This window comes from Cuculus canorus, chromosome 17 (assembly GCF_017976375.1).
Source record: "Cuculus canorus isolate bCucCan1 chromosome 17, bCucCan1.pri, whole genome shotgun sequence".
Taxonomy (NCBI): Eukaryota; Metazoa; Chordata; class Aves; order Cuculiformes; family Cuculidae; genus Cuculus; species Cuculus canorus.
This window is the reverse complement of record NC_071417.1, coordinates 14,751,208-14,763,804: the sequence shown is the minus strand read 5'-3', so window position 1 is coordinate 14,763,804 and position 12,597 is coordinate 14,751,208. Positions and strand designations below refer to the sequence as shown.

The 12,597-nt window shown below is 41.0% G+C and overlaps 2 protein-coding genes across 9 annotated transcripts in view; one reads left to right on the top strand and one right to left on the bottom strand.

The window, feature by feature from the left end:
• The window catches only part of LOC104064482 (derlin-2-like), a 75,151-nt gene extending 63,551 nt beyond the window's left edge, over window positions 1-11,600 (bottom strand). For 2 of the 7 annotated variants that reach the window (XM_054082819.1, XM_054082821.1), the window contains exon 1: window positions 11,240-11,589. The gene's annotated coding sequence lies outside the window, so the exon portion shown is untranslated. Of the gene's footprint in view, window positions 1-11,239 lie in introns of all 7 variants that reach the window. The other 5 variants (XR_008452769.1, XM_054082822.1, XM_054082828.1 and 2 more) reach the window with 5 other exon arrangements.
• LOC104064209 (solute carrier family 2, facilitated glucose transporter member 11) lies at window positions 672-10,863 on the top strand. Of its 2 annotated transcripts, XM_009566514.2 has the most exons (13): window positions 672-800; window positions 2,977-3,042; window positions 4,187-4,285; window positions 4,725-4,885; window positions 6,362-6,486; window positions 6,729-6,858; window positions 7,406-7,554; window positions 8,110-8,297; window positions 8,445-8,555; window positions 9,061-9,162; window positions 9,326-9,401; window positions 10,094-10,221; window positions 10,562-10,863. In XM_009566514.2, the coding sequence occupies exons 2-13, from the start codon at window positions 3,019-3,021 to the stop codon at window positions 10,766-10,768; spliced, it is 1,500 nt and encodes a 499-aa protein (XP_009564809.1). In that variant the 5' UTR covers window positions 672-800; window positions 2,977-3,018; the 3' UTR covers window positions 10,769-10,863. The 2 variants fall into 2 exon arrangements, with proteins under 2 accessions (XP_009564809.1, XP_053938790.1); XM_054082815.1 differs by lacking the exons at window positions 672-800; window positions 2,977-3,042; window positions 4,187-4,285 and adding an exon at window positions 5,591-5,723 and having other exon boundaries at window positions 4,746-4,885.
• Window positions 11,601-12,597: the final 997 nt, after the last annotated feature.

The window sequence follows — 12,597 nt, the reverse complement described above, 5'->3', positions numbered from 1 at the left end:
AGACTCCTGTGAATCATGAGCATTTTGGGTTAACTTGCTGGTGTGTAGATCTCTTCTATAACAGAGCAGCTAGTACACACTGAAACTACATGTAGAATTTCTGCTGACCACAGAGAAAGGGAAGACCTATTATCACTTCTCTCTTTTTGATGTCTGAGTGTGTTTTTACAGATTTAAAATGGAAATAGTGAAGTTCTTGGCTTGCTGCCTCTGTCTAGGGTTCAATCCATAACAGATTAAAGAAAAAAAATCAGTGGAATAGGAGAGAAATTCTTTGTTTCTCTAGACTCAACTGAATAATTAAAACTTGTCAGGTTCCCACATATAACTCCATGTTTTCCTTCTCTTCTATCAGTTTGACAGACTCCAGCCCTTCTGGACTGAAGTCTTCCATGTCAGCAGCCCTTCTTGGTTTGACTTAAATTTAATTTTTTGACAAAAAAATCAGCCATTTGATTCTAAGCTCAGACTAGTTCATGACAGAGCATGCAGGAAAAGTTTGTGTGTAACTATTCCCAAGGAATGGTGTCTTTCAGTGGCAATACAGCCAAATGACTCATGGGGGAATCCAGTCACCATAAAACACAAGCACCTAGAGTCATTTTAGATACTCTGTGCTATCCTGCCTGTCACCATTGTCATCTCCAGTCTGCAGCTCCTTTTCCAGGATCGGAGTTTCCTCAGATGTCCCATGGGCTGTGAATCCTGTAGCAACTTAGCTGCTACTTGCTTTTGTGTGACATTTGACTACCTGGACCCTGTTTGCTACAGAAAACAGCCCCAGAATGGAACTCCTGGCTGTAAGAGAATACCTGTTGCTTTACAGTTTCTCCTGAAAACATCTGTACAATCCATTGCTGTATGTGCATATACTGTCAGCTAAAGCTCAGCCGTGTTCCCCAGCATTTAGATAGATGCAGGGCTCCTGCCAAAGGCGTATTTCCCTACCATGACTAAGAAGTGATCACATAGTCTCATGTTTCAGTAAAATATTTCTAAACTCTAGACTCACACAGTAAAATAAGTGGTTTTTATCTCTGATATTGCTTTGACTGACATATCAACCTTAACTCAAATAATTCAAAATATGAATTCAATTATTTAACTGCTGCTTAGTTTTATTTTGGAAATGTGAAACATCATGAAAATGGCAGACTGCCTTGTAATAAAACATCTGGCCTCCACAAATGTTTCTTTGCCAACATCAAGATCTCCATTAGGGACAGCTGACTAAAGAAAAAGGTTATTGGTGTGCATGCCCATCCATGATTGGGATTTTTCCTTATTCCCATCTCTCATATTGAGGGACACTGAAGACTTCTCTCTGAAAAATAATTATGAAACATGAAGTGTCCTTGAATTCAGAAAACCTCAATAATTTTGTTGTGTTCCATATACATATAACAATGTGATTTAAAGCTACCAGTCATTTGGCGACAACTACCAATATGGAAAGGAAATATCAACTTTTCGCAAAACCGAATTCTCTTTTCCTAACCAGTCATTCTGAAAACATCCTTAATTCCATTACAACAATACCTGATGCCTTTGAAACAATAAGCAGAGCAGCATTGTGTAGCACTGTTGAAGTGACCCTCTACTAAGCCACCTCTCTGATCTCAGTTATTCATTAGATGTTATCAGGAAAGCCTTCCCATAAGATCCCCATCAGGAAGTGAGCGGATGCCCCATGGAACATTAATGTGACAACAAAGCAGAACAGCTATTTGGAGCACAGGTCATCCTGCGCCTGTGCTCAGTGGAGCAAGAACGTGTTCTGGTAACAGTCTGGTCAAGGGATGAAACAGCAAAAAGGTTCAGTTCAAGTATACATGGGAGGTGACAAAGAGAACAGTCATTAATTCTTAACATCAAAGCCGTGGTCCCTCCTGTGCTCTAACAACAGCGTATCTTTCTAGAGAACCTAATCTGGAGAAAACCTGTCATGAACTCTCAGCACTCATCAACATTAAAGTCAGCTTCACCGTGAGGACCACATAAGGATAGCAGAAATGGCAGTATGTTGCTATGTGATACATTTCAGACATTACCTAGAAATTCTGTGTATATTCTTTGCATGTGATGCACACTCTCGTAAACATGACTACCTGCATTCAATAAGCCCATGATGGTTTCTTCATCCTCACCTTCTTTAACTGAAGCATAAATGGCAAATGGTATTTAAGGCATTTAGCAACTTAATACATACAAAACCCTCTTAACTATGAAATCAATGAAATTCAAGCCCGAGAGTTTTCTGTCTGAAGGAAGAGTGAGCACTCCAGTTATGGAGGGTACAGTACAGTTCCAAAGCAATCTTTTTTTCTCACAGACACAAAAACAAATATACCTACTAATGACAAATGCCAGACAAAACTGTGCATGACATTGAATCATCCTCTCCCAGCACAGAGAAATTAGCTACTATGAAATATTTGGCTGCTCAATACTGGTGTGCCATGTAGAATAGTTAAGTTTATACCCTGTTCCAAAACAATGGAGCATTTCCACTTCTTTAAGTAATGATTAAGTTACGACATGCTCCAGTTGCCGTCACATGAAGAGAGAATAGCTCTCTCCTATTATATGTCAAAGTCCTATAGTTCACTGTCCAAGCCTCATCTAAGATTCCCAACAGAGAATTTTGTCTCTATGTTTCTCAGCTTCTACTGAAAACTAAGCGAGTTTTGATTATTGGAATCCTGTTTAAAATTGATGTCACAGTTCCTTATCCCACTAGCACGAGACATAGTTCATGAAGTGGATAGGTTCCCCGCAAGGGAAGTCTTCTTGTTAACCTGGACTAGACACAACCATGGGTTGAAATATTTAACCCAACAATTCTAAACTTTGTACAACAGCTGAAATATGAGTAATTAACTCAAAAACCTCTGAAGTAAAATTTAACTTCAGTAACATTGGACTAGTTTATTGATACTGCTATTGCATAATGCCAGCATTTGGTTCTCTTGGCAGGTACTAGCCAGTAAGGAATAGGAACTGGCTCTTTCATAGGAGATGGCTGCCTTCTTCTCTGACCTGGTGAGTATCTGGCCACTTTTTCTCAGGGCTTTGATTTATAAAGGACAAAGCTAACATAATACTAAAGATCCATATTCCTTAAAGATTGTAAGCTCTTTTGGGACAGAAACCATCTTTTTCTTCTGCGTTTAAACACCACCAAAGAAGAATGAGGCTTGGGGCCATGAAAATCATGTTGCATGGGCTTTTCTATGTGATAAGATAAGATAAGAATTAAAATTAAATAAGATAAGAAATAAAATAAAATAAAATAAAATAAAATAAAATAAAATAAAATAAAATAAAATAAAATAAAATAAAATAAAATAAAATAAAATAAAATAAAATAATAAAACCAAAAACCTGTCCTGGCAGTTCCATCACTGATGATGCTACTATACTGTTATCTTCATATACTGAAAATAATACTAATTTTTAAGCACTCTGGTTACTTCCCAAAGTAATGAATAGATCAACTGTACTGCCAAAGGCTAAGAAATTAATGGCATCAGCTTTAAAATAAATTACTTTCCTTGTATCATCCAAAGATAATTAATATCATCCATCAAGACCTTCCATAGTCTTAAGGAGGGAAGAAGTGATAGATATTTCTTGCTCTATTTCTCAATTGACAGTAAGAGGCTGTTTTGCTTTCCTTTTTTAAGCATTAAAATTGTTAATTTGTAAGTCTATGGGAAAAAAAGAAGAGTGAGAAGGTGAGTTTTTACTTTGACTGCTTTTGCCAGTTAACAAATCCATTGAGTTTGAAACAGGATTCTTAAGGAAATTTAGACTCTTCTGGTCTACAGCTTTTTGGCTTTTGTCAGGTGATAACTTGGGAAATGCAGCTGTGGGCTAATTAAGTAACAAGCTCTTGAAATGTGGACGTAAGAACCATAATCAGGGGCAGCTTTTAAAATTCCTTCTTCTTGCCAACAGAGTGGTAGATTATCGCTCTTATACTGACAGTCCCACGACGACTCTGTGGTTGGTGATTGGGCTTTTGCAGTACCTTAGAGAAATTTTGGAAGAACATTGAAATCCTAGAGGATTTAGACAGTGGAAGTTTCCATAAGGGAAGGGCAAGTGTGGCTACAAAGGCTCCGGCTCTGCACAGTACTAGATTAATGAGAAGCTGATACAGGATTTTATTTTTGCTTTGCAGGTACAGTTCTGGGGACTATTTCAAATGATCCTAGTGCTGGGAATTGGTGGTAGTTTCCCATATGGATTCCACATCTCTGTCATCAACTATCCTTCTGTGGTAAGCAGCCCCGTCCCTAAGGCTGAAAACACCAAATGTAGCCTGAGTTCGCCCTTCCCCCATAAATTTCAAATTAACTGAGCATTCAGCTTACCTATGCTTTTTCTTTGGCTAAAAGTAACATAAAATGTGTAAAGACCTTTTTTCCTTTAAAAAACAGTACTTTCTGTTTTAAAACAGAAAGTGTTTATTGTTACCACATAGCATACAAGTGTCCAAAGGAAGGTAGAAAATGTCCTTCTAGCACGCTTCCTGGGGAAGCTCACTGACACAAACTTGAAGATTTTGCAAAGTTATCTCAGCTAACCTGTTTACTAAGAAAGTTAGTCTCAGAAGGAGTCTAATATTAGAACCACAGGCCAGATCTGAAGTACAACAACTGAAAAATACAAGGGGATCTTATACCCATCGTCCAACTGAGTGTCATTTTCTTTTTCAGCACATCAGGAAGTTTATTAATGAAACGTGGATAGAGCGACACGGCTCTCCCCTCCCTCCTGAGACAATCATGCTGTTGTGGTCCTTCATTGTGTCTGTTTATGGGATAGGAGGATTCCTGGGCAGTCTCTGCTGTGGCTACCTGACTACAAAATACAGGAAGTAAGTGTTTCAGAAAGCACAGGGAAATACCAAGGTGAACAAAGAAACCTCCTCTTCTTGGTTGAAGCAGCCTGACTGAAGATTAAGCTCATTTGCTTTGCTAGCAGGTCCCTCTCTTTCAAGTAGCAAGCAGTCTTTTATCTTGCTTATCTGCCTTCCTCAGTGAACTGAATTTCTGTAAAGGATGCATTCATGATCACATCACAGGATCAGTGCCACTGGGAGTAGCAGGATAGTGTGGCCACCTCACGTTGCCTTCAAAATCCCCTGTGACTCATAAAGATCTCTCAAGTTTTCAAACCTCAAAAAGGAGCTGTGCATCTTGTGTTGTACCACATTGTGTGCAGTGGTATAACCACCTGGAAAGCACTGTGTGGAAGATATCCGTAAGTGAAAAAAAAAAAGAGCCTGACCATTTAAATACACTCATTTTGGGGTTATGACATTATACTAAATATTCATATCTAATCTAATGAAAATGTGAAGAAAATAGGAAAAAAAAAAAACAACAAATTGCCTGGAACTATGCTGTAAAGATAACAATCAGCACCAAGCAAATTACCCAAGAGACATCTCCATTCTTGGCAATCCATTTTACTGAAAATCAGTTCCAAACTATCTTTCCCGCTGGATGGAGAAAGGATCTCTCACCAATCTGGTCTGTTCTTCATACCTCGTGTGTAACACCACTAATTTCATTTGCAGAGAAATTGGCAAACATATCTACTTGGTGTCACCCACTTAAAGATCTGCTCCACAATCCACTGATCCAGAGGCCCCTCATATGGGTCTCAACAAACCATCTTAGCCTGCCTGCCATTGTGTTCTTTCCTATCAGGTAAGTGCCCCCAAGAAAGCTCTTGTGGGACACTGCCTCATCCCACACTCAGAGGGTCTCCCAAGACTGGAAACAAGACCATACACTTCTCCCATGGGTTATTTAACACATGATAGGCTAAGTGCTGAATCACAGTCTTCTAAATAGAGAATCTCTGCAAATCCTTAATGTGTGCAAGAGGACCTTTGTCTAGCAAGCGTCCTGGCAAAACAACTGAGTGCTAGACTTTCATTTGAGCCTCTAAAAACTCCCGCCATCTCAGATCACATCCATTTAGCCAATGACATCTTTAATGTGAGTCAGTCTAGAGTGGGAGCAACCTGACATTTTATGAGGAGTTTTAGCCATTTAAAAGTCTTGGTGACGAGCTGAGCCAGTTCTTTGATCTCTTTCCCCACTTGTACTGTGGAAATGCTGATGAAGCATTCCAATTGTTTAAAGCTAAGAATCTAAAGTGTCCTGAAATTGTAAAGAAGCACTTTGATTATCCAAAGTCAAAATTATTTCAGCTGTTCCTCAAAAACAGCAGGAATGGCTGTACCATGCTGCCTGTTACAGGCAAGATTAGTCAAAAGAGTACAAGATGTTCTCTTTTCACACTAAATTCTCATTTTTTGTGTGTTTTGGCTTTTTTTCAGAAAAAAGTGCCAAATGGGCACCAACCTGATCATGCTGGCAGCTGCAGTTTTCATGGCCTTCAGTAAAACAGCCAGATCTTTTGAGATGATTCTGGTTGGACGCTTTCTGTATGGCATTGGTTCAGGTATGTGCTTGTGCCACTGTGGAGCACGAGCATCCTTGCTGGCCCAGGATTGTCTCTTACAGGCACAGCCATTCTTGGAGAACTATTTCTGAAGCAAACATACTGAACAGTTCATAGAAGTGCCATCCCTTTTGCAAGAAAATTTAACCCAAATATTATAGTGAAGAGAAGCAGTGTAAGAGAGGAAAAAGTTAAGCTTTTCTAAATATTTTAACAGTCATTTGTCCTTTTTTGTATTCAAGGTTTTTCTCTCAATATACATCCTCAGTATGTAGGAGAGATTTCACCCAAGAAGCTGCGTGGATTTACCAACGCCACAGTTGCCATTTTTCTGACACTGGGAAAACTCACAGGACAGGTTATTGGACTACGGTAAATTGTCCTATCTTTCCATCAGGTTACAATTAGCAGAAACCTTTCTACAGCCTTACCCTCTCCCCTAGTCAGTGTCTGGCAAACCCTCTCATCTTTTCCTGAACAGGCCTTAGCTTATGCCACAAGAAAAGTTTTGATCATGTTTGAAACATACAGTTTTCAATATAAGAGACAGAAAAGTAATTACTTGCTCTGATTTCTTCTTACTGCCACACCCTGTCTACTCGGGAACTTCCTCTTCAAAATTTTACTATACTTATATGAAAAGTATTAGCAAGATGTTTTGGTCCTGTGGTGAAACAGTGGTCAAATGTGTCTCATTAGCTCACTAGACATTATATTGGACCTTTCAAAATGCCAAATAATTCCTTTAAAGTTGTCAGAAATAAAAATAACCAAATTTTGAAATCTGCCCAATTATAACTTCAGGGTTTTGCATTACTGCCCCCCTGAGTGGAATTTGAGCAATCTTCATCACTCAGAAAAACTTCCTAAATATTAATTCCATTATTTCAGCTTAACTTTGTTTCATACACCCTTCCAGGGAGATTTTAGGAAGCGAAGATTTGTGGCCATGGTTGTTAGCATCTAGTGGACTTTCAGCATTGGTTCAACTGGTTATCCTCCCATTTTTCCCTGATTCACCATCTTACCTCCTGATACAGAAGGGGAATGAGGAAGCCTGCAGGAAAGGTAGAGTATCTACTTTCCTCACTTCACTTAATTTACTATGTTAGAGTGAAAGGCTCTGCAGCGGACCAAAAGGCAGGGCAGAGCTGTACAGCACAGAGCAGTGCCATGGAGTAACAGCAGAGGCAGATCTAAATAAAGCAGTTGAGGGACTTGTGGCAATACATATGTACTAATCTGGGGCCTCACTCAGTTTAATTTAATCAGTTAAAGACAACAAAGATAGATACTAGCATGTCTAACATTTCCCATTACAGTGGGCACTATTTTATTTCTTTAAAGGAAATTCTTTAGGCAGCTCTTTTTTATTAAATAAAATGTACTTAAATGTTTACTTAATTTAAGTCAACTTAACATTAGAAAGACAACCAGCCAGACAATTATACTGACAACTAGCGAGGCAAAACTCTTCTATTTGCCTGCTGTCCCAGAAGCAACAAGATGGCAGATGCAAACAGCACCGATGCCACTCCCTATGCCAGTGGACAGACAGGCTACAGGATTCAACGATGGAGCCATATGGGCAGAATAATCCACTCTCCTCTTTCTTCCCAACAGCCATCAGGAAACTCTGGGGGGAAGGCGACCATCAAGCAGAAATTGATGATATTATGAAGGAGAAGGCTGCAATGACAAGTACAAAAACCTTGCGTGTCCTCGAACTAATTAAAGAGCGATCTCTGCGCTGGCAACTTTATATTTTGATGACCGTCATGACTACCTTGCAGCTTTGTGGAATCAACGCAGTTGAGTGATCTCTCCATCTCCAGAACAAGAGACAACTCTAGGCAGCATTACAGACACCTCTAAGTCAATGCTGAGACATCAGCTTAGAACTGCATCGCAGTTGCAACACTTTTTTCACAGGTGCATTTCTTCTCTGCATTTTTCAGATATACTTCTATTCCTTTGAAGTATTCCACACAGCCAAGTTTGAAGAATACCTTATCCCATACGTCTCCCTGGGAGTTGGGTTATGTGAATGCTTATCCTCTATACTGTGTGTAAGTCTTCAGATTTGAGTTTGGAGGAAAAATTTAATGTGGTCAACAATTGTACTTTTCCTTATTTAGAACTGGGCTTTGGGAAGATTTGCATAACCTGAGATGAGCCTTCCTACTTCTGTACAACTACATGCAGGATAAAAGGCAACTCTTTTCCCAAATTATTTTCATGACTGTATGACTTTAGATTAATTTTTATTCTGTAAAATAGTTTTCTAATGTTCTGGATTAGACGTGTGTACATATGTGTGCACAATCTCATACACTCCACCATGCAAGAAAGTGAACAGTCTAACAACTGCCTAGGGTTGAATAATAAACACGGCTTAATTAATAATTAATTAGCTTTGGAGAAGCTAATCAAATTCATTAGAAATTGAGAGATTCTCAAACGACATTGATTTCTGGCTATTATTCAGATAAGTCTTTTGCAGAGAACACATGGGAGAGGAATTATTTCATTTCAGAAGTGGGATTTATGACTTGTGTTTTCTGCTTTTTTCAGAGCACCCTTATTGACCGGTTTGGGAGGAAGGTGCTGCTATGGGGAGGATACACACTGATGAGCTCTGTGCTAGCGCTCCTTACCATGACCCTCTCACTGCAGGTAATGATGCAGCAGCCTTTTGGCTACTCACCCAGCATCAGCGCACCTTTCCGTCTTGTCTCACAGGCCACATACTAAAACATGAATGAGTGGCAGAAAATAGAGAGCCCTGCTATTCTGTCACATATCTAATGGTTTGATATCACTGGTTTCTCACTTTTAGCATCAGTTTTTCTGGATGCATTACTTCAGTGTTGTCTTGATCTTCCTATTTGTTATCTTCTATGGAAGTGGACCATGTGAGTACATCAGTGGCAATGCTGGGTGGAAATTTTGTATTGTATTGGTTGTTGACACAACTGGCAGAGGAAGAACAGACTAGTCACATAGTAAAATGTTCTGGAAATTAAGGAGGGAAGGGCACATATGTACAAGTGAGAAACAGGAAAAGGTTACAGACACCTCAAATCTTATTGCTGATCACAGGGATCTAAATAATTTAAAATACCATATCATCTTCCCCAGAGAGTTTGAGACAGAAATTTGAGAGCAATTTTTTAAATACTCATCTAAAAACAGGATTCTAGACATTTCCAGGTATATTACAGTAACCATTTTAATTAACTTAGCAAGTTAAGCTTTATGCCTACCAGCAGGCTTCAGGTGGAACTGACCAAGGATGCAAAAGGGGAGCTGGTTTTATCAATTACTGGCTACAGTTTTATCAATAATGGCTACGGTACAATATGGAACTGCACAGATCCACTGGCACCAGAAAAAGGATTCCAGTCTATGCAACAGAAACATAAATTAACAGCTGTAGTCCTAAATTAACAGCTGTAGTCCCGTTCTGAAATCAAGGACTTTCACCGTCATAGCTGAGGCCATCTGCCTGCTCTGCCTGTCATTCTCTACCACTGCCATTCTGAGAATACATGGCCAGAGCAAGGAAACAAGTGTACCTGCTTTGTGTTTTGCATTTCTTTTTCAGCTGGAGCCACTATATCAATCATGGTTGAAATCTTCAGCCAGTCATTCAGACCATCAGCCTTTCTGATTGTTGGCTGCATCAACTGGATGGGACTGTTTGTGCTTGGGATGATTTTTCCATTGATTGTTGTAAGTGACTCTACCTGGATCCCTCCCTCAAGGCTAACCCACTTCTAAATGCTGGCAAGGAGCAAAAGAATAGCAACTGGCTATTATTAAAGACATGCAAAGCTTAGAGCTGTGTCCAAACACTAAACTTGCTCGGGAATCTGCCAGGCCTGCCAGAGGAGCACAATTGCACTCGTGTCAAACATGGCCAGTGGAAACTCCTGATTTGATACTCGTCCTGGTTTGTGTATTGAGCACATACTTCAATTTTAATTACTAAAACACAGACTCGCACCCAACAGCAGGGAAATAGAATTGAGATTCTTATTTTCCTTACTGTGTCTCCTATCTCTTCTTGCAGGATAAACTCGGACCCTTTTGCTTCCTTATCTTTTTGGGAATCCTTACTTTATCAGCAATTTTTATCTACTTGTATCTCCCGGAGACCAAGGGAAAGTCAATTATGGAAATAAAAGCAGAGTTCAACAAGCTGAACTTTGGCAAAAAAGAAATCTCAGTCACTGAAAATAACTTTCCTAAGGAACAGTCATTCTGTACCAAACTCTGAATGTTCAGAGGAGAAATTTGCATGTGTTAGAAAAGACAGGAAACAATGTTGGGATAGAACTAAAAAGGAAACATTAAAACCAGACTGGAAGCTTTGCTGTGTCCTACTCTTTTTTTTTTTTTTAATAGATGCAAAAATTATTATTCTAGAAGGGATTTTTTTTAATATTTAAATGTTTTTACAGTAAATTTCACCATTTCAGACATTGACAGGGTGAAGATACATGCACTGTCCATCCTCCGCTAGAAGATAAGATACCATCACTTGCCCCTTCCCTGTTCATTTTTAACACCCTTCTCCCCACCCCAGAACATTCTCCAGTAATAAAAATTAAAGCTCTTTTCTGAGTTTCTGTGGGGGCTTTACTTCACAGGGTTTAGCCGCAGCTAACGTCATGACAATCATCTTCCTCAAGAGGATCCCAAAGGTGGCATCTCTGCCCCCGTAACGCCAGGATCCCATGACACTGACCTTGATAGAAATAGTAGAAAGGAGAGTTGCTAAGATGGCCACTGCTAATTGTATCTTTAGATTCTCGGTAGCTGGTTTCAGCTGGATTTGGTTCTTCTGTAGCGTTCACATCAGGTTCCCCTGCGGTGTCCACCTCAGGTACTTCCTCTTCCTCCAGCACTGCCTCTTCTGCTTCCACTGGAGGCGAAAAGGAACTTGCCAGATCTGAGTGAGGCTGTTTCTCGCTCCTGCAGGTCACCCAAAGAGAACGGGGGTTAATCTCCTGTTTAAGCCAGCTAACTGTCACCATACTTAGCTTTAGCCCTATCCCACACTTCAGGATTTCACAGATCTATAGTTCCGTGTTCTATAGTTCTATAGATCTACGGCAAGCATTTGATACAGACTCTGTGTATTACTGTTTATATAAAGAAAACACACGAATGTGTTTGATATCACTCAAAACTGTGTGACTAGCTTATCACTTAGGAGCTCACTCTATCAACCTGTGGAACAGCTGACAGCTAGATCACGATTTGGATATTAAAACACAAAGCAATACAGCCAAGGTCAATGAATGACCCTCATCAAGAACATGCTTCTGTCTGCACCAGCTTTGGCAGCTGACAGACCTACCCCAGTCCCTTTGATCACAGCTGAAAAGAAAAGGTCTCTTGGCAAGTCTTTGGGTTGTTCAGCCTGGAGAAGGCCCCACAGAGACCTTATAGTGACCTTCCAGTACGTGAGAGGGGCTACAAGAAAGCTGGGGAGGGGCTGTTTACAAAGGCTTGTAGTGACAGGGTGAGGGACAATGGGTATAAACTGGAGAGGTGCAGATTTAGGCGAGACATAAGGAGGAATTTCTTCACTGTGAGTGGTGAGGCCCTGGCACAGGCTGCCCAGGGAAGCTGTGGCTGCCCCATCCCTGGAGGGGTTCCAGGCCAGGCTGGATGGGCCTTGGGCAGCCTGAGCCAGTGGGAGGTCCCTCCCCTGGCAGAGGGTGGAACTGGATGGCCTTTGAGGTTCTTTCAACCCAAACTATTCCATGACTCCCAGATGATTCTAAGTCCATGATTTCGTGCTTTTTTCTCCCCATGCAGCCCACATTCCGCTTTTCCCCCTCTTCCCCAAAGCGCACGCCCCTCAGCTCTGACCGCGCCGCAGGGACGGGGCGGCGGCGCTCCCCTCGGCCAAGTCGGGCTGAGGCAACGCGGCCAAGGCACGGGGGGCAGCCTCCACCGGCCCGCGCACCGAGGGCCCCCTCAGCGCCCCCTGAGCTCCCCCTCCACCCTCCGAGTCCCCTCAGCGCCTCTCAGCCCTGTGCGCTCTCCCTCAGCGACCCCCGCACCCCCAGCGCGCGCGCGCCCCCTCGCGGACGG

What these genes read in the sequence shown, in the direction of transcription:
- LOC104064209 (XM_009566514.2), top strand. Translation starts at nt 3,019, where the DNA reads ATGGCTGCCTTCTTCTCTGACCTG. An exon ending in TCATCAACTATCCTTCTGTG is followed by an intron (nt 4,286 to 4,724) that starts GTAAGCAGCCCC and finishes TTTCTTTTTCAG; the next exon opens with CACATCAGGAAGTTTATTAA. An exon ending in TGATTTTTCCATTGATTGTT is followed by an intron (nt 10,222 to 10,561) that starts GTAAGTGACTCT and finishes CTCTTCTTGCAG; the next exon opens with GATAAACTCGGACCCTTTTG.